At 40.5% G+C, this 22,017-nt stretch overlaps 3 protein-coding genes across 3 annotated transcripts; 1 reads left to right on the top strand and 2 right to left on the bottom strand.

Annotated features, from left to right (window-relative positions):
* The first annotated feature begins 248 nt into the window (after positions 1-248).
* Positions 249-5,191, top strand: LOC134188437 (branched-chain-amino-acid aminotransferase, cytosolic-like). Its single transcript, XM_062656606.1, has 12 exons — positions 249-302; positions 361-426; positions 2,789-2,992; positions 3,049-3,159; positions 3,362-3,481; positions 3,541-3,701; positions 3,766-3,853; positions 3,910-3,964; positions 4,465-4,550; positions 4,608-4,676; positions 4,734-4,805; positions 4,866-5,191. Exons 1-12 carry the CDS (start codon positions 279-281, stop codon positions 4,974-4,976), a joined length of 1,167 nt encoding a protein of 388 aa, XP_062512590.1. The 5' UTR covers positions 249-278; the 3' UTR covers positions 4,977-5,191.
* A 909-nt stretch (positions 5,192-6,100) lies between these two features.
* Positions 6,101-10,283, bottom strand: LOC134188540 (F-box/LRR-repeat protein 2-like). Its single transcript, XM_062656705.1, has 3 exons — positions 9,993-10,283; positions 8,408-8,824; positions 6,101-6,543 (listed from the first exon to the last, which is right to left on the bottom strand). The coding sequence occupies exons 1-3, from the start codon at positions 10,281-10,283 to the stop codon at positions 6,313-6,315; spliced, it is 939 nt and encodes a 312-aa protein (XP_062512689.1). The 3' UTR covers positions 6,101-6,312.
* Positions 10,284-11,635: 1,352 nt separating this feature from the next.
* LOC134189106 (carbohydrate sulfotransferase 11-like) lies at positions 11,636-12,648 on the bottom strand. Its single transcript, XM_062657339.1, has one exon. The coding sequence runs from the start codon at positions 12,517-12,519 to the stop codon at positions 11,791-11,793; it is 729 nt and encodes a 242-aa protein (XP_062513323.1). The 5' UTR covers positions 12,520-12,648; the 3' UTR covers positions 11,636-11,790.
* Positions 12,649-22,017: the final 9,369 nt, after the last annotated feature.

The following is a 22,017-nucleotide window of genomic DNA, read 5'->3' as shown; positions in this document are numbered from 1 at the left end:
TATTATAGGAATATGTTATAATAAAATTTTAAAAATAATTTGGTATATTATATTGTAAAATTTCGTTATATATTTATATATTAATATTATAAAATAATTAATTATATTATATTATAATGGAAATGTATTTCAATTATAAATAATTTATTAACATATGTTTATAAGACATGATAAAATTTGTGAAACTCTATAAATGAAAGACTTGTTATAGCCACGCTTACCACATCCGGGTAGTAAATTACATCAAACAGAGCTCCCGTATTATCACATTTTCTCTGATGGCAGTCAACGGTTTACAGCAAGTGAGAACGAACTCAACGTCTTCTCTGTCTAAACTCAATTCAAAGCACTTTATTTCAGAGTCTGCGTCGCACTACTAGGCTCTGGAACTCTCTTCGCTGTCTCACGACTCTCCGTCATCTCAAGGTAATTTCCCAATGGTATTGCATCATCCACACAGACTGCACTCTACCTTTCCAGATGTCAAAAAATTAGACTTATAATTCTTATACTATGCCGTCTTGAAAGCAAACTCCAGATCTTGTCTAGTGCAGTGAACTAGGCAAGTCAACGTGGTCTGTTTGTATTGGGTATGTCAGTATTATGCATGAGGGCGTGTTGTTTTGTGTCTTTGTGTTAGCTGCTGCTAGTACCTAGTAGCTGACACTCTGTCGCTTTGTGTGTGAGAGTAGGTGCGGCTTGTTCATGTTCAATACGCCTCCAACTGTTCGCATGCTTGTGTAACACTCTAGCTGCCAGCGAGCGAGTGTGGTAGTTAATCATGTTATGCACGTCGAAATAGGAGCAGACTTCCAGGGTAACCAACACGTACTTGGAGCTTGTATATCCAAGCTTTTAGTGGAGCTCTAGCTGCCAGCTCTCTAATTGAATTTAGTATTTTTTGTTATTGTATGAGTCCGATGAGTATACTTTCAATGTGAGACTGGATGTGTTTCTGGATAGTGGTTCTGCAGTCTGACAGCTTGAAATTTTCGGTGTGCGTGACTGATCGACCGAGGTGTTGTTGCAAAAATCACTAGTGTTGCCTCTAGCTAACAGAAACTTGGCAGTCCATGAGAAGTTGCGAAGTGGAACATGCATTGTCCATGACAGTGCGTCTGGACGAAGCAACTCACTTGTAAGTACGCAAGTGTGGAGACCTGGCTTTGCATCTTTGTGTCTTTGTACGTACATTGTATAGCTACACAAATGCATTGGAAATCTTAGCTGAGACGAGTGGGTTGGGCTAAAACCTCAGTATGCAAAACGTTATCACGTGATGAGAAAGCATATTTGTCCCTAATAACATCCATGCCCGTATATACGCCCATGTGCGACAGGTCAGAACTTTCAGCCCGAAAAACGCATGCGGAGACAAAACAAAAAGTGGTTCGCAGAACATACGTCTCCGTCTGTGTGCGTTTGATGAGCTGGTGTCAGTGTTGAGGGAAAGTGCTTACTGCTAGACTCATGTCTTCGTTGCAATTACCGACCCTGATGCTCTTGATGGGCTTCAGGCCGACCATGCACGTGTGTATAGTGTTTAGTTTTTGCGTGTATGTTGATACTGTATGGATACCAGTACCTTTGATCTTGCAAATGGATAACTGCAAGCATTTGTGGTATTTCTGTCTTCATTTTGTGACCATGTATACACTTAGGACCAAAATAACGCCCATGCCCTTGTCTAGCTAGGCCCAGAAAAAGGGTTTGTTTTCTATACGCCCAGGGCATTATTACGGGTGCATACGGTATGTGGTTACACCCGGCGAGGGTTCAGCAGTACAATTTGTTTCTCTGTTCATTAGAATTTGAATCGTGGGCATCAGAAGATATTACCAGCACGAGCAACTGTTAACACGTTTTAGTTCGTAGTAGTGATTTTTATGAATACCGAAAGGCAGCAAATGGGTTTTATGACAAATCTTTTTGTAGAAGCACAGTAATCTTGCATTTGTGATAAATAGCGTTTTCACACTAGGGTTAGGTTAACTACCGGATGTCTGAAACACAATACTTAATTGGTTTGGGGTTAGCTAACCTGCGTTCTCACTTGTCTCTGAAGAACATACATAAATTATGTCCCATCCCACGCGTGAAAAACAGTGGGGCAATTGATCATGGAAGAGCATGGAGCTCTGGCTGTCCGTGGACAGAGGCTGAAGGTTCCTTCTATGGCAGTAATGAACAGCAGTGGTGTTGGCATCGGCACACAAACACAAGCACGTGGTTTTTTGTCATTCTGAACTTTTTCTTCCACTTCCCGTCATTCCAAACCAGACGTGCTAGATCCCACCACCTGCAGCTGTGGAGCTTCATCCACTCTGTTTGTCCTTGGCATGCTTGTTCGGTTTTTGTAAGCGAGGAGCTGACAAAGTACTGCAAATAGTTGCAAAAACTTTCTGCGGGACGCCAGTAGTCATAGCCCCTTTTTGTTGCACCGTAACGCAATGATTTGTCGACGACGCCTGGCTATGGCTGCATACTGCCGATGACGAAGAAGTAACAAGAGCACAGTTTGGAGGTCCATCTAAGAATGTAATGTCATACACACTAATTGCATGCCAATGTTGCTAACCTTGTGCTAACCATGCTCACTAGTCTGGTTAGTGCTAACCGAGAATATTACACCTTAATCTCTTGATGAGGTCTACAAAACAGTAGTTATCTATAATTAAGTTTGCTAATCAAGGTCGCTAACCCTAGTGTGGAACGCAAAAAGACTGACTGTGTCTTGCTTGTTTGTTTGCTTAATTGACGATCTTCAGTGTTTTGTGTTGCATTGCAGCATGAGGGATGTATCATAGAACGAACCACGAAGCTCAAACCCAAGCCTGACAACGTTTCATCTGTGGCATTCGGAACCGTTTTTACCGATCACATGTTAGAAGTGGAGTGGGATGCAGCAGAAGGATGGAAGACACCAAAAATTTCCGAATTTCACAATCTCTCACTATCACCTGGCTCTGTAGTCCTTCACTATGCCTTAGAGGTATTGAAACTATTTTGTAAGATTTTACAATTTATATAGCATGTTTTCGCTTGTAGGTTTTTGAGGGCACGAAAGCGTATAGGGGAGATGATGGAAAAGTACGGCTATTCAGACCGATTGAAAATATGAAGCGCATGAACAACTCGGCAAAACGACTGTCTCTCCCGGTATGTCGTGTTTGTTGTGCTCCTTGCTTATTGTATGCATGCAATGTTGTGTGTGTGTGTGTGTGTGTGTGTGTGTGTGTGTGTGTGTGTGTGTGCGCGCGCGCATGTTGTTGTTCTATCTTTTGTATTGTATGGATGCCTGAGTGCTTGTCTTCATCCAATTGTCCATCGAAGGGCTGACTGCTAATTGCTAATATATTAGACATTTGATGGGGAAGAGTTTGTGAAGTGCATCAAAGATCTTGTTCGTGTGGATGCCGATTGGGTTCCATCCGAACCAAACACATCATTGTATATTCGTCCGACGATGATCGGAACTCGTGTAAGCCAAGAGTGACACATCATCTGTATGTGGGTGTCAAATAACTTTTCAATTTTTAGCCAAGTCTTGGGGTTGGCCCCTCCAACACAGCATTACTGTACGTAGTTTTATGTCCAGTTGGTCCTTACTTCAAGAGTGGTTTCAAACCGGTGTCACTTCTCGCTGATCCTCGTTTCGTTCGATCATTTAAAGGAGGCATTGGTGACACCAAAGCCGGAGGGTCAGGATAACTATGAGTCATTAGTTCTTTTTAATTAAGGCATGAAATTGGTCATTTTTTGCAGCAATTATGGAGGTACAATTTTTGTTCAGTTGGAGGCGGAGAAACAGGGGTGTCAGCAGGTGTTGTGGTTGTACGGACAGGATGAGTTGGTGAGAGTTAAGCTATCGTCTAAGCATAACAGTTGATGTATTCATATTTGGTGTAGTTGACAGAAGTTGGTACTATGAATGTTTTTCTACACTGGACCAATGAAGCTGGAGGTTGAATATTTCGTTGGTTTTGTTTGTTTTCTTGCATACAAAATTTTCTCGAATAGACAAAACATAAACTGAATTTTGTTTATTTCAAGATTTCACTTTGCTAAATAAAATTTATTTAAACTCAATTTTTTTATTTGACAAAAGGAAATTCGAGAAATTTGTGTGTCACATACAAAATTTGTTTACATTTTCTTGCATACATTTTGGTTGCTTCTTTGTTTGCTTTATTGTTTTTCTTTTTTCTTTATGTGCATGTATGCATATTTGTGTACCTGGTCTGTCTATTGTTTGTCTAGCTACTCTACCTTGTAGTTAGTATGTGGCAACGAGAGAATGCAACCATCTGAACACAATCACCCAATGCAATATACAGTGTCAAGCAGTCAGTCAGTGAGAAACGATTTTGCGTATTTGTTATTGAAATTTTGTCTTGTTGGTTTCCACTGTTTCTGGTTATACAAAATCATACTTCTACTAGAATGTCAAAATTCTGTTTTTAGAGAATGAGTTGGTTACTCCTCCATTGGATGGCCTAATTCTCCCTGGTGTTGTTCGAAAATCTCTCATAGAATTGGCACAGCAGTGGGTCTGTAAGACCATTGAATCAAATCCTCAAGTTGTCCTTAATTTGGTGTCACTTTAGGGCACAATAAAAGTGTCCGAAAGGCGTATAACAATGGCAGAGACTGTAAAAGCAGTAAAAGATGGTCGAGTAAGGTTGTTGTGCTGCCGTATATTTCAGAAGAAAAATGGTGTTGGTATTGTATAGCTGAAAGAGATGTTTGGTGCTGGCACTGCATGTGTAGTATGTCCGGTTGATAGAATTCTATATCACGGCGAGGTATTATGGTCAAGTGTCTGGGTAATATGTGAGATATATTGATGCTATTGGCTGTTGTAGAATCTGCCTATTTCTTGTCCGACCGATGGTTTGGCAAAGCGATTTCTTAATGAGCTCACATCAATTCAGTATGGTAGGACACCACATGAATGGTCGGTTTCTATTGATTAATGGATAGACTATATGTATGGATAGTCTGGTATGACTGAGACATGATTGTGATTTAGTTTGGTCAATGTAACTGTTCACCATATGGTTATCTACTTTGTAGAGTCTTTCAATTGTGTCTTGCCATTGTGGCTATGGCAGATTTATACTATCGTGTCTTATTATGTTATTCACCATAGTTGAATGCCGTCTTCAAACAATACACTCTGTGTATGCCTACTGTAGTGCCCAGCTTGGGTAGTGCCTTTAGTTCTCTGTGTTCATATAAACTCAAAATCTGTCCTTGTCCACTTGAGTTTACTGCCAAGCAGAGAGATGATTACTTATAACAGAAAGTTGTTATTGGTGATAACTGATGTTGGAGATCGTAGAGTGAAGGAAGGACCAATATGGTTTAATAAAGTGAATTTGTTCACACTGGCTGAACTGTAGTGACGATTAGCTTGACAAAAGTTGCTGCTGGCAATTGGCTAGTAGATAAGTAAGTGTTGAGTCTGTTGATATCCTAATCTGATCGCACATCTACGTGCAGAAAGGAGAGAATGCAGCTACTGCATGAGGATTTACTGGCTTGTGTGTGTGTGTGTGTGTGTGTGTGTGTGTGTGTGTGTGTGTGTGTGTGTGTGTGTGTGTGTGTGTGTGTGTGTAGCTCAGTTGGTTAGAGAGCCATCTTACAGAGTGTGAACATCCTGGACCTTGAAGGGTTGCAAGTTTAAGTCACAGTGATGGCAAGCTATGGCATAATTTCCTTAAGCAAGAGACTAACACTCATTTGCTTGTCTCGACTCAGGAGTATAAATGAGTACCTGGTCATAGACTGGGGTCCTAAGTGGCCATTGGCTGTGACGTGACATCAGCCAATGGAGTCCTGGTGAGACTTCGGGTGCTTACACCGCAGTTGGCTTTACAAGTCAGTGCTCTTGCTAGTGCCTGGCCCGGCTCCAGGAGTTTGCTTGCGCAGGCCCAGAGTTCCCTGAGTAGCGCACAGGGCCCAGCTTAGCAGCTGGGGGCGTGACCTCAGAGAGGCAGCTCCTGACATTTAGGATTTAGGTGTGTGTGTGTGTGTGTGTGTGTGTGTGTGTGTGTGTGTGTGTGTGCGTGCGTGTGATGACATGTTTTCATATGTAATTAAGTATTTAGTCTATTGATAAACTATGGGCGTGGTCTATTTATATTGCCATTTTTCTCCAATCTTAATTTTTGTACAAAACGGCTAATCATATTTCACAACGTCATATCGCTTTCTGACGTCAACACCTTATTGATAATTGCCATATCGCTGAGTTAAAAAGAATAATTATTTATTACCGCGCGGTGCAGTCGCTCGCGCGCACCGACCTCACGCCCGATTGACACGTGACGGCAGGAGCACCATCGCTCGCTGCACCATCGCTCCCGCCAAATAGTTGTACCACGTGGAGCCCATGGCGGGAATATCGGTCGTCGTTACGGTGATGTTAAACGCTTCCTGAATGTCGCAGCTTACCTTGACGTTGACACAGTTGACCAACTTGATGTACTTCAACTTACAACATAGTCGAGCGACAGCCGCAATGCTTGCTTCCGTCACCTATAAAAATAAATAAATAAATACAGTAATCAATAAATAATTAAATAAAATATACAAATAAATAAATAAATACAGCAATCAATAAATAATAAAATATATAAATAAACACAGCATTCAATAAATGAATACAGTAATCGTAAATAATTAAATAAAATATAAAATAAATATATACAGCAATCATAAATAATTAAATAATATATATATATATATATATATATATATATATATATATATATATATATATATATATATATAAATACAGCAATAAATAAATAAATAAATAAAAAATAAATACAGTAATAATAAATAATTAAATAAAATATATAAATACAGCAATCATAAATAATTAAATAAAAAATACAGCAATCATAAACAATTAAAAAATATATACATAAATAAATACAGCAATCAATAAATAATTAAATAAATAAATAAATACAGCAATCATAAACAATAATATATATATATATATATATATATATATACATATATAAATACAGCAATCATAAATAATAAAATAAAATAAATAAATAAATACAGCAATCATAAGCAACTAAATAAATAAATATATAAATACAGAATTAAATAAGTAAATAAATAAATACAAAATTAAATAAATAAATACAGCAATCAATAAATAATTAAAATAAAAAAATATACAAGTACAACAATCAATAAATAATGAAATAAATAAATACAGCTATCAATAAATAATGAAATAAATAAATGTAATAATGAAGCATGTAAATAACATAGTGTTAATTTTGTTATTGCTAGTGAATCTAATATTTTATATCAATAATTATAAATATACATAAATATTTAAATTGGCTTAATTAAATACAAATAGCAGTTAATAAAAATATTAGATATATATTGCCAGTTCCAAAGATTTTTTTCAAAAATATTTTCCCGTCGCTATGCTAAAAGAGGTGGTCAGTCACAAGAAATTTTTGGGTTAATTAATAATTATTAATTAAACTATTTGGCCATTAGTATCATTAAATATTGTATAGCACAGACTACTATGTGTGTGATCGAGGTGCACAGTACCATTTCGTTAATTAATTAGCTAAGTATCAATGTTTTTTTTCCAGTTTTCCCATGAACCCTAGAATGGACTCTTAGGCTTTGTACATTGTACAGTGATTCTCATTTCTCTGTCCAAACGACCTACCAGCTGGCACTTTGCTCGTTTGTTGTGATGAGCTTTGCGTTCAGTGACGGACAATGTTTGTTTCTGTACGTAGGTTTGCCTTTGGGTTTGTTAAATGGACTGGTGACGCATGTGTCAATTGCAAAAAAATATTGCGCATGCGCACATGTGTTATTGTCTAAAAGTCTTTTCTAATTTGTCACAAGAAAGGGTCAAGCGAACGGGAAAAAATATTTTTTGGCATGGCATTATTATAATAATATAAAATTTATATTGTATATAAAAATACATTAAATAATAAAATTTAAAAATTATTGACCTAGACACAAATCACATCTAGTATAATATATAAACTATATAACAATTAATATTGATGTCAATTACTGTAAAATACAGTACATAAATTTAAATTTGGTTTTTTAAAAATTGCATGTAATAAAATATATAAATATTATATATTAAAATAGATAAATTAATGCAATTGCAGGACAACGCCAGTCTCTGCCTAGTAACTGTATTAGTGTTTAATTAATTAAAAATATATAAATTAATATAATAATATAAATTAATTTATATAATAATATAAATTAATTTATATAATAATATAAATTAATTTATATGATAATATAAATTAATTTATATCAATTATTTAAATATAATAAATTAATGTTTTATTTTTAAATACATAAATTAAAATTTATACTTCACCTTTGTGGCCGATCCCAACGCCAAGTGTTCGAGATGGCAGCTCGCTCCGGCAAGACGAATAAGCGTCTCGTCGGTTAGGTCGTCGACGCGCGACAATTCGAGTGTCTTCAACTTGTTCGAGAAGTCGGCGAATGCAGCGAGACCGCGGTCGGTGACGTAGGTGGAGGCGGAGATCCGAAGTACCTCGAGGTCCCGACAACTTTGCGCCAAACTGGTGATCCCGCGGTCGGTGAGCGAGTTGCAGCAGGAGATGACCTCGAGTCGTCGGAGCTGCTTGCAGCACGTCGCTATGGTGTTGGCGTCGGCGTCGTTGAGACCAAAACAGCTCTCGAGGCGGAGGCTCCGCAGACAGATGACCGTCCACTCTTTGCAAATGCCTTCCTCGCGACTTCTGTGGTAAGACGTCAACGAGAGGGTCTTGAGATGAAATACGGAATTTAATTTTTCTATGTTTTTGTAATCTATTTATGTAAAATATTAATCTCTAAATAATTATTATATATAATTTATTACATAAAATATTAATTTTTGTTTACTATATATTTTATTAAACGCTATGTGTTTATCAATTTATCTAAATTTCAACTTTTCATAAATTTTTAGATATTTTTGTAGTAACTCATATAATATTACTTGTTATATATTTTACATGTTTTATGCAATGCAATATGTTTAAGCCAAATTTAATTTTTATGAATTTTTAGATATTTTGTAGCAATTCATATAATACTAATTGTTATATATTTTACTGTTTTACTAGGTAAATTAAATTCAATACATTTAACCCAAATTTAATTTTTTTTAAATATTTGGATATTTTTGTAGTATTTTATATAATATTAATTTTTAAAAAATATTTTATTATATGCGATGTGTTCTAAGTCAAATTAAATTTATATAATTTTATTAAATATTTTGCAATTATTCCTATCTCTAATCACCAAAAGAATAGAGTTCGGGTAATTCTAAAGCGTTTTCTCAAGTTTCACAGCTGTACGTAACGTACAAACAAAGATATCCATGGAGGAGAAGAAAGGAGAACAAAATTTGCGCATGGGCCTCCGAGGCTATCAACTATTTTCTAGGTTGTTAGTTGATTATCGACCGAAACAAAATAGGATATAGTACACAACGTGCCAACATTTTATTTCGTTGATTTTGACAAATTTTAGTCTTCATTTACTATGTTTTCTAAGCGCGCAAAAAGACGACCACGCCCCCCACAACGCTTAATCGCGTACCTACCGTACCCTGTGATAAAAATTTAAATTTGCCTTAGGGATATTGCATCTAATAAAATATATGAAATATTTAACAATTAATATTATTATATAATAATTTACGTAAAATATTATTTACTGTTAATTGTCATATATATTGGAATTTTATTTTATTGCACGTGATTGTGTGTGAGCCAAATTTAAATTTAATTATTACACTGTATTTTATTAATTGTTAAAATATTTTAGAAATTTTTTAAACGAAAACTCCCTTTGTGTTAGTCAAACTTAAAATTATGTATATACTTTATAATTTATATAAAATATAATATATTCATAAATTTTAATTAATGCTAATGCAACACCTTAACGCGACAGAAACTCTTCATAATTTCGTTCACGCCCCGATGAGACAGGGGACTGCGTGCGACCTCGAGACACTCGACGAGCGATCCGTCGAGAAACGTTGCCAACTGCTCGACAACGACGTCCGCCGGGACGTCGGCAAACGCGGCAAGCACGTCGATTCTCTTCCATAGAGGAGGAGACCGCACCAGTTGACTCCAACGTTGCGAAACGAGCTGCAGACGAAGAAGCTGTCGTTGACTCAAGTAGGAAAAGATCTCGAGGAGAATTTCGTTGGGAAGTCGATCCATGACGTCGATGGTGTGTTCGGAGTCGGAAAAAATGGGAGGGAAGGATTGACGAGGGGTTGTCACCCTCGGTTGGCTGACGTCTGGAGAGAATGGAGGCGAGGAGCTCACACCTGCTGACGGGTAGCAAAGTATGTCGTAATTGAGTTGACGCTTGATGGGTTGACTTCCGGACTGGACAAATGTGCAACCGATTTTCGCATTGAGTGGGTGCCAGACGTCATCTCGTTTGAGAATTTTGGTTTTGTTGGTGGATGTAGGTAGAGTGACTTGAGATCCGCATACGCAGAGTCGGCCACGACGTTGTGTCTAGATGTGATGCTGTAGGCTAAATGTAGCGGATTGAACGGCTCTCACATTAGACTTAGAAAAATTGCAATAACTCCCGTATTTTTCGTGGTATTATACAAAAGCGCTGGAGCTAACGGCGTAGTCTCGAAAACTTTGGGGAGACTTAAATTGATATTAATTTGTTCAAAATTAATATTAATTTGTTCAAAATTAATATTGATTTATTGAAAATTAATATTAATTTTATCAACTCGCAAGCTACTGTCTATATTAGAGGTATATCTATTACGGGTAACTTAATGTTGCCAATTGGAATTTTGATATGACCTTGTGTTCATACTAGCAATATACACTACGCAGTCTGATGCCTTGGTCTACCTCTTCTCCCCCGCATAGACTCCGGGACATAATTCATATCAACTAGTAACCCAAAGAACTGTATGTATATACAAAAAAAAAACATTTTCAGAAAATGATGCGTATGTAGGGTTGGGTACGTACTTAATCATATTCATCTCTTACATCACAATCCAGTACTGTGAGTGTCACACACGACTGCTGCGTTCTAATTATTATGATGTAGGAGATGAGCATGCATGATTAAGTACATAGCCATCCCTATACATATCCATCAAAATGTTTTTTAAAGAAATCTGGATAGCTCGTGTTTGGATACTTTTGTATGGGCGACCATTTTGCAATCGTCGTATCCCTACCTAGACAAACACATGCATGTGTATCAGTGTACACTTCTGGATCCAAATTGAAACGAACAGAGACTATGTGAGCGTCCACCTTAACTTTGATCTTTTCTTGTAGTTATATATTAGAGGGTTATGAAGAGCAGCATGTACGACTGCTCAATTGCAAAGCTCTCTGATATCGATTAATGTATACGTCGAAATTGCGTGAATTTTTAACTCTTTTAGTTACTTAATTAATACATGCTTACAGGTGGTTGGCTAGCCTTGAATTTCCAGACCAGAGAGCGCGCGAACTCTGGTCTGGAAGTTCGAGGCTAGCGGTTGGCATGCAGCAAGCTCAAGGCTATTGATATCAACAAGGTTGCTTTGACCACTTCTTTTAAAATGCTCATTGCAATATGCTCCTGCTCCGATCTAAATTGTATGGTAGTTTTGCTACAGTCTATAGTTCTATATAACTGGATAGACTTGTCGGTGATTATATTTTCTTGCAAATCAGTTAGCTAGCACAGACTTTATCCATGTTGATCGAGACGTTGATATCCAAATATCTCGTAGTCTTCGTCGTATTGATCACGAAGACGTTGAAACTGAGCGGTCGAAAGCTGAGAGAAAAAACTGTACTTTGTTTCATTACCCGATCGATTGTCATGCGGCAGATGCAGCCAAGAGGGAGCTCCAACAGATCTGAGGAGATAATCTGATTCCTCAGCAAGACCAGTACTATCCATGTCAATGAGGAAATCATAATCAATGTGACAAGGATGGCAAATCAAATTGATTGGTCTCCAATGATCGTTAAGGTCTAGATATTTTTGTTTGTTGCCATAGAAACGAGTGATATAATTGACAAAATGAGGAAAGCTGATGTTTTTCCAAGCATCCGGTTTACTCTTGCCTCCATTGAGACGCTTGTTGTACTCTACAACCAATTTGCAAACATTTCCTTGACCTGTAGTTTTAAGCGATCTAATCTGTCTGTAGTCGGAAACGACACGTTGAAGAGGCTCTCTGTACGACATGAATTTCGTGTAGTTCTTCAACCTCCACTCGATATCCGCATTGCTGTGATACTTTTTACTCAAGCGCGTTAGATACTGGAAGTCGTGGTGCTTAGCATGGTCTAATGCCGTCTTTACGTCAGAAAACTTTCTTGCCAGGATGAGCATCATGCTACGCCAGGACCTTGTGCCGGTTTTTCTGACAGGACACCAAATGAGTCGGTGTTCGTCGTCCACCACCATTGTGGCGTACAATAGTTTCTTCTCTTTGTCCGTAAGAGGTCGCTGAAATTGTGCGCAGGCTCGCTTCAATGATTCTTTTCTTCGCGCAAAACGTGACAATGTTGTGGGACTTCTAGCAGTAAGAGGTCGCTCACTTTCTAGAGAAAACAAGAGTGAGTGGATTTTTAACATATAAAAACAGCTACTGTATTAAAACAATCGCGTTCTAACCCGAGGCGCGCATGCGTTAGAGTTGCAGTAGTGTGTTAGTAAACTGATGGCTAGTCGGACGGCCAATTGCAGTGCAGCGCATGCGCATTTGTATTTGTATGGTATTTCTTCTTTCTCTCACTAAGGAAATCCCTCAACTTGGCAGTTGATCGTTCGGGTACCGTACTAATGTGAATTGTGATGATGTATTTGCATTCTTTGAATACTCAATGTGAGTCTTTCTTTTACGTTCAACTGTAGTAGTTAGCAGAGCACTGCACACGTGGCAGTCTATAGACTCGTGACCGTGCAGGCTCTCCTCGCATTTGTCATTCCTAGATGTTCAACCCTCAGCGTGGTCGCACAGCGAGACTGGTCACCAGTCTACTCGTGGATGTCGTTTCTTGCATTCGAAGTAGCTGTTCCGTGTTGCTGCCGGTTTAACAGAACAAACCGTCCTCCGGCCCAAACTGTCCCCCCCCCCCGGACCAAATGGGCCGGCCTATAGTGTCCCACCGGACAGTCTATTTCGTCCCCATTTGGCCCAAAGTGTCCCCATGCTATTTTGCCATGCTATTAGAACTACCACCCAAATTGTATAGCGTGCGCTACTGGAATTAAACTCTCCGCCAAATTGTATAGCGTGCGCTACTGCTTCACATGAAATTTGTCTGGGAGTACGTGTACACAGCGAGCTTTTAGCCACAGAACGAATCGTAGCCGTCGACTTGATACTACTGGTTCCGTCTGTCTGCGTCTGATGTGCAAGAAGCTACAGGTTTGTCTATTTCACTATTACGTGAGTGATGGACGTAATTTCACGCTCTATTTAGCTCCACAACTACCTCTAGTAAACGTAGAAATCAGTTTGGTGGTCAAGGTGTTTGTTTAGTTGAGAACCTTCAGCTCGGACCAAATGGGCAAGGGGGACAGAATGGGCTTGGACTATTCTGTCTGCCCAGACAGGATAGGCCGGCTAATTTGGTCTGGGGGACATTTTGGATGGGGGTCCGAATGTTCCAGTACGCCAGCCAAAATCAGTGCAGCCGACGGTTTATCAAATTTTGGGCTGTACCAAGGCTTAGAAGGCAGAATAGGCAACTGCCTCCCTCTGACTTCAGGGGCGTGGCACTGTACGAAAAACGAGGTGCACTTGCGCTGAGCCTCAAACTTCCAGACCAGAGAGCACGCGACTCTAGTCGGGACCAGAACGGTACAGTGTACAAAGCTGATTTCGCAAATAGCCTTCTAAGCCAATCAGTGTCTTAGATCCGGAATGTTGGCTCTAAATTCTGATTGGTTTAGCAGTAATTGGTTATGTTAAGTGCACTAACGCTGGTTACGCGAGTGTGAAATTCTCGTGGGCGCTAGGTGCACGCCAGAGTCGTGAATAGAGACTCCAGTGCACGCACGCGTCTTAGTTTTAGTTTCAGCTTCAGTTCTTCGATCATTTCAAGCTTGCGGTAACAGGACGGACATGCACAACAGCGTCACTGGAGCCTAGACCATCTCCTTTGAGCTTCGCGCGCTCTCTGGTCTGGAAGTTCGAGGCTACCTTGCGCGGTGTACATCAACATCTTCATGTTTACTGGCAGGCTTGCGCAATAGGCATCTTCCGATTTACTAGCAGTCGCCTAAGTCACTCAGTGTGATTACGGCAATTACACATACCAAGCATCAGAATACGGGACATTGTAGCACAACGAGCTGCACTAATCCGGGTCTTGTTCATAACGCGCGGGATGTTTCCGTTTCAGACTGAGAGTAATAAAGCAAAGTTGAAGTCGTTCTATTCTTGAATTCTCTAGCAAGCAAGTGAATCGTATTCCTAGCGGTGGTAGTTTTGTTAGTTTGTTTGTCTAGGGGCTAGTGGTAGTTTTTGTTACGTAACTCATGATTGCAACAGTTTAGTGCACATTGTTTACGTGGGTCGCTTCCAAAGTACAGACATGATCGACTTGTGCCTAGCGTGCAAGAAACTAAATCCGTCTCTAAGTGTGGGATTCCGAGGCTAATTGGTACGGCCTCTACATTCTAACAAGTTATAATTAGGCTCACCTGGAACAGTCCGAGTGTCTAATTGGCGCCATTCCCAGAGCAACACCGCTAAGCAAGTGACAATTGAGACTGTGGCTCCTACGACATGGGAACGTCGACGACAAGGCAGCCGCATGTCTTGTATCTCTACACTAACACAATACGTTCCAGTGTGTCGTAACGATACGAAATCTATTACAGAAAGGATACCGTTTGCCGATTAACCGTAGATTTCCAGACTATCCTACGCAATAATTTGATTGTCGCGTGCGAAGCTGTTACACGCCCTTGCAACTGTCCCCAGACTCTCTCGCGCTAGTCTTGTCCGGTGCCCGTATGAAAATTCCAGGCGCCTAGAATTCTTATACGGGCACCGGACAAGACTAGCGCGAAAGATTCTGGGGACGAGGCTAACCAGACCCTCTCCGCTATTAGTCTTGCGTAGCCAGACCCTTCCCGCCTACATCCCCCGGAACTACTGTAGTAGGCAATGGTGGCGTGTACATGGTCGCATGTGTACTGTACTGCTAGCTATAGCCCAACGGAACTGACACGCCTCTTTTCTACGGAGGAGTGATGGCACATTAAAAAGTTGCAAACAACACTGATAGTGCCGTGCTCTTTTGGAGCTAGTCTAGCGCTCCGTTTGAGGAAGATTCGCGTTCCTATCGCAAGATCAACAAGGGCTGCAGCAGTGACGTATCTACGGGGTGTTTGGGGGTTTCAGTACCTCAAACTTTGGGCGCGGTTGCTCATCTACTTTTGTGTACATCTAGTCTAATTAATTAACTACTACATTATTTTTTAGTTATACAGTATCGAGATGATAAGTTGTTAATTAGTAAATCTATGTATAGACATGTACAGTTCTTTGGGTTACATTGTAACAATGGGGATATTAATTAATTTTAAGTTATTAATATTAATTTTTAAACTTGCAAAAATTTTTGTTGGCTGGTCGTCCATGAATCGGTAAACGTAGCTGATGAAGCCGTTTAAACGTATAGTAGGCGTTGACATTGCTCCTGCTTCCTCTGAAGCCGCAACAAACAATAGAAAGCATCCTATACTATAATACGCGAACGCTCGGGAACGGTCGAGTTGGATTTCGCCCGGACTGACTCTGACGGCTAGACACGAGACTTTGGCGGCCTGAAATGAGATGCGCGGATTTGTCTTCGCGAAAGTGACATCATTATCCACGAATAGATTATGACGTTAGAGGTGGGACGTGTCTGAGATGTGGATGCTGGAAAATGCGTAATCTGAGACGAACGGTCGCGTCGGATTGCTTTGGGGGCTGAGATTAACCTAAAATTAGATTGGTACGCGAATGTGTCTTCGCGGAAGTGACGAGTATGCGGATGTGACGTGAATTGAGATACGCGGGAGATTGAGATGCGCGGGAGATTGAGATGCGCGGGAGATTGAGATGCGCGGGAGATTGAGATGCGCGGGAGTTTGTTTATTTAATTGACCGAGTAGTGGTGTTGACGTGCTGCATTGATCGTCTGGATGCGTTGGCTGTAGACTTTGGCGTTCTGAAATAAGATGAGCAGGAGTTTGTTTGCTCAATTCATTATCCGAGTATGCGGATGTGACGTGGGCTCGCCAGCCACTGTACGTACGCCATCCTCCAGACCTGCCAACCTAGCAGTGTCAAAATGCGTGAGTTTGCAGGGAAAATGCGGTAGAATGCGGGAGTTTTCAAAAATGTTGGACACGCCTACAATAGCAATAATATCAGTAAATTTATATCATAATAAGTGTTAAATAATATATATAAATAATATCTAATCATCAAAATTTAAGTATTTGCATGCCCGGTTGGAGTAGAAGCCATTAATTAATAGAATTATAGCGCAACAAGTGTCTAACAGATTGATTAATGTGCCTAATTAGCGACACACAGCATCAACATCAATTACTAAACGTAATAGTTAATTAATTAAATACAGAACTTGTACTGTACGTACTACTGGGTGTTATAAAATCTAAGAACAAAGTACATGCACATTCTCGTGGCTACTTGGGACTTTCTGGATTCTATCTTGTTGTAACCTTCTTCGATCGCTTTTCCAGCAATACACATGGTAATCAGGTAGCTAGCCCCTCCCTGTTTTCCACCTCTGACCGACTCCTCATTCTATGTCGGTACAGTATCTTGACCAAGTATGCTAGGAAAGAGCCGGATGAAGAGAGGGGCTAACAAATGGAAATTGACATTGGAATATCAAGTATGTGCGTATACATGAATGTAGGGTCACGGTTACACAGAACAGGCTCGTCTATCATTCTGTTCACACCCACCAATGGTCAGAATGCGGGAGATTTGATGCCAAATGGGGGTAAGCGGGAGAAGGGTCTCAAATGCGGGAGTCTCCCGCTCAATGCGAGAGAGTTGGCAGCTCTGCATCCTCTAGTTCCCAGAGTGCAAGATGCGCCGGCTCACCGGCCGCTTTTGCGCGCATGCGTGTGTCCGTGTGTCACAGAAGGTGCGTCTTCTTTGCAGAAGTGGTGTACAACGCTAGATTGCCACCGCCCAGATTGCCACCGCCCATAGGGGCGGGTAGTACTAGTCATCCATTGAAATCTCAATGCGCATGTCCTAGATAGAGCAGTTCCAGTTCATATCCCATAGCAGATTCTTCGTTAGATTTAGTTCTGGTTCTGTCGGTTACAACAGTTGCGACACACCCACATTGCAAATCGAACTCGTCCTTGCGCTCAGTGGAGTGATTCATGCGCATTTGCGGAGGATGCAGGATCCTGGATAGAGAAGTGTCCCGGATTGAAAATGCGGACACTAACGTTTGCCAGCTAGGCGTGTTCTTATAGTCGCAGTGTTTTCCCGCCGTTTTCTAGGCGCCTTGAAAGTAAACATGGTACTGGCAGCTGTAAACTGGTATATTAGCTGGTAAAATCTACACTTCCAGACTCTTCAAAAATGACGAACATTGCCAATACTAAAACATTTTTTCCTATATCTCCCACCCTATTTGCCCAATTTAAAATTTTTCTATGACACAGACATGGGCCAGTAACGTAGCTACGTCAAGTATCTAAATGCATCAAACGGTGGCGTATCTAGGTTTTGAGGGTTCAGTGCCCCAACTTTTATGAACGTGGTTGCTCATCTGTTTTTGTATAGTTTGTTAGAGTGATTTTATGTACATAATTATACAGTAGCGAGATGATACGTTGTACCTAATTTGGAAAACTACGTTTAGAGTCTACGGACATGGACATTTTTTTGGGTTGCAATGGGATCTTTCCTTACTAGTTGATATCACTATGTCCCAGAATATTTACGGCGGTAGACCCAGGCCATAGACTGTATGCAAACCCTAGACTCGTGCCCAGTCCTCCTCCGCGCTAGGTTGCTTACACCACGTGCGCTAGCTGTCACGTGTGTATAGGTCCATGTGGTTTCACACGTGTGGTTGGCTTAAGCACGGTGGAGGACTGGGACCATGCTTCGTCACGTGACAAACATGTTTGTAACGTGACCGAAATGGCGTGACATGATTGGTAGATACTAATTTTATTTAGCATGATAGTTTCCGTAGGAGGGCTTTTGTAATGCATGATTACACAATTAGAAAGACTAAGTACACAACAATTATAGAGCCACTAAGCCATTACGTGCCGATAACTTGTTGATGTCGTCGTTGTCCGTGAGAGTGCGACCAGAGAAGGACTTTCGAGAAGAGCGGTCTCAATGGTAAGTGCAAGTCCATTCGCGCGCGCCTAGACCTTCTACATACCTGTCGAGCCACACGAGTACGTGAAGGTAACGCCTCTTTTTCAAAAGGCTGCGACGGGTCCTGATCCCTGTGTCTGCCAGAGCACCGCGTTCAGGCGTCCCTGTTAGTTACGTCTAGCAGATTTTGTTGGACCAATTTTAAGCTAATATCAGTCACGTCGAGGTGGCTCGTAAGCTTTCCCGGAAGCTCGCCAGAGGATGGACCATGCCACCAGAACATACGTCTACGTTGGTATTGCCTTCGCACCAGTCTCTGTTGGAGTTATAGCACATTCTACTGACGTTTCAGACTTGCGGAATCACCCCTCGCCGTATGCAAGTAAGATACGCACTGCGTACAAGAGGTGTGCACGTGCAGAGTGCCTGTTTGACCTGTAGATGTCACAAGGAGAAATCGACAAGATTCGAATCAAGCAAGTGGGACTTGTCCAACTCCAGCGAAGCAACATGTCTCAAGAGATTATGCGGAGACGCCAATCAATTGGCAATTAGTAGAAACGACTCTGTCGAGATAGATCGAACGTTTGTGGGAGTCCGACTGCTGTTCTCTTGGTCGAGGGCCTGTTTCGTGGCAAGATTTACGCCGTTTCTCCGTGAAAGACATCGAAGACACGATGCGTCGTCAAAGCCCTCATTTGTTTGGCATCTTGCAAGCGCTGGTCAAAGGGAAAGCCAACGAGGAGGCTGACAGCACACGCCTGCAGGCTCTCATCACCGGCACTGTGGCACTGAAGTTCTGAGATCGCCAAAGCAGTGGGATTGCACTCCTAACAGCCTACATGCTTGTTTGCTCGCGGTACAGGAAAACAAGCAATTACAGACCTCAACCATCTTGGTGTCTCACAATCATATCAACAGGTTTAGCGACGTCTAACTAAAGAACTTGGCGAATGATTACCAGGATGTACAGCAGCTCACGAAAGAGACACACATCTGGGTGTATGACAATCTGAATTTGTATTTAGATTTAGATCTGCTTTAGATTTGTGAAGGTAGTCAAATGTACGAAATATGTCCGTCATGGGCTGCGTTATCCTACTCTAGACTCTGCTAGCCGGCGCAGTTTTACGAAGAGGATCGTGCATGTGCATGATGGCGTTGATTTGTGAGGCCAGGCGACTGACCGGTTGTAGGCAGGCTCTTGCTAATCTACCACCTTCTGTGTCGTTTAGCAGAGCCTTAGCAACCTATTAGAAATCTTAGCTGAGACCAGCTGGCTGAGCTAAATAACTTAATTAGACTCAAATGATGTCACATGACGAAGCATGGTCCCAGTCCTCCACCGTGCTTAAGCCAACCACACGTGTGAAACCACATGGACCTATACACACGTGACAGCTAGCGCACGTGGTGTAAGCAACCTAGCGCGGAGGAGGACTGGGCACGAGTCTATGCAAACCCAACGTCGTAATGAAAGTTGCAATTGGCAACATTACGTTAATCTCTAACATACCAGGTAGATCATAGCGCGCGAGTTGATAAAATTAATATTAATTTTAAACAAATTAATGTTAATTTTTAGACAAATTGATATTAATTTCAAACAAATTAATATTAATTTTAAACAAATTCATATTTATTTTAAACTCCCAAAACGTTTTTCTGGCTAGGCCTCTGCTATTCAATCTCTCTCATAGTTTCAAGGCCTAAATCAAATATCACTTTCTATGTGACATGTGACGTCTTCTTTCTTTGTGAAAGCTTCAGCTCTGCGTTAACAACCATCGATGCAAACGCCTTTAGAAAAATGAGATCCTGTAGAGACAGAGTAGTTCACTATAAGATAGAAAATTTGCTAGTGAATCAAGTGAAGTACAACAAAACGATTGCGGTTGATAAAAACCGAGACTTTGGTAGAGCTTGAAGTCGGAAGGTCGGTCGGAAAAGGACAGGGTGGAGTGCGTGTCAGCGATTACATTTAGATAAAATAATGTTAATACAACAAAACGAGTACTGTACAAAACAACTTTGTATTGCTTACAAATTTACAAATACGTGGGAACGCTTTTGCTAGTAATTTTTCAACTGCCCGCAGATCTTCAAGAAGATTTAATGATGAATAATTTGTTGGGAGGTGATTCTCTCGTTATGTTGACTTTTAGCATCTCCGGGTGACGAAATCCGACAGTTTCGTAAAGAAAGTGTAGATGTTTGAGCAGATAGTCTCTTTCTACTGCAGCCTAGAAAGTGAGGTCAGTACACGAAACTGCATGCTTTGTGATGTGCGTGCCTACACACGTATTTGCGCGCGCGCGCGTGTGTGTGTATGCCTCTGTGTGTGTGTGTGTGTGTGTGTGTGTGTGTGTGTGTGTGTGTGTGTGTGTGTGTGTGTGTGTGTTTGTTTGTTTGTGCGTGCGTGTGTACATCTATTATGAAGTTGAACTTGTCGGAAACAACATTGAATTTATTATTGAAGAAATTGCTCACAAAAGAACTATTGGGTACGTATTACTCTTTTTACCGAATATGCTATAAATGTAATTTTTTAAAGTCAGTTTCAAGTTTACAGTGTACACAAATAACATGTTTACGTAAGTTCTCAAATCAAAGCATGACTTCTAAGCAGGAATGCCATAGTCAGTAAATGTGATTGTGTCAAAAAATCCTTCTTGGTCCCAGGGATTTGGCAGAACAACATCAAGAAACCCTGAATGATAAGAAAACGGCTACATAAAAGGTTTGAACCAATTACTATTGCTATTGGTCTAATTCTTACACCAAAGCTTGCTTGTTGTTGCACAGTTGTGCTGAGCATAGGCCACATAGGGATGACCTTGTTATACAACAGTTAATAATTGCAATGTGTGTAATAAATGAATGAAAGCGTTGTATGTCTGACCATCGATTAATAAAGACGATTTTGCAAAAGACAAAGATATTTAACAATAGCAAGCAAACTGTTATGAGCCAAGCAGAGCTGACTCATACCCTAAGAAAACAGTTATTGATATATAAATGTTTAAGATATGAGCTAATCTCTTTACCAAATGTCAGACTGTTTGCGAGTGATGTTAGAGCCTACTTGTACTGGAGTGTTATTCCTATGTGTGGAAGTAGACATGTTGACTGTTTCCTTTCTCCACAGACCCCTGTTGCCAGAATAATCCATCCATTCTGGAGCGTTGAGATAAATGGTAGAGTTTTCAACCTAAACGTTAAGTTAAGGCAAGCAAATAAGACTAATGACACCTTAACTGTTATGTGTAAGTTGTAAACCCAATTGAGCTGGTCAGATTTGGTTGCAGATGAAGTAGCAACACTAATCTAGATGGATGGAGACAAGTTTTATTGCTCTACGTAGCACTCGATCAATTGTGTGAGAGAAATCGATCACACACACACACACACACACACACACACACACACACACACACACACACACACACACACACACACACACACACACACACACACACACAGGCAGAAACCAACAAACAATAGTAAATAGCTACACACATCTCAGGTTCTGTCTACAGGCACCAATAAATATTCACCGCTTAATTCAT

The sequence above is a fragment of the Corticium candelabrum genome, chromosome 13 (genome assembly GCF_963422355.1).
Source record: "Corticium candelabrum chromosome 13, ooCorCand1.1, whole genome shotgun sequence".
In the NCBI taxonomy this organism is placed as follows: Eukaryota; Metazoa; Porifera; class Homoscleromorpha; order Homosclerophorida; family Plakinidae; genus Corticium; species Corticium candelabrum.
Note: the sequence above shows the minus strand (reverse complement) of the source record. Positions and strands in the feature narration are given on the sequence as shown.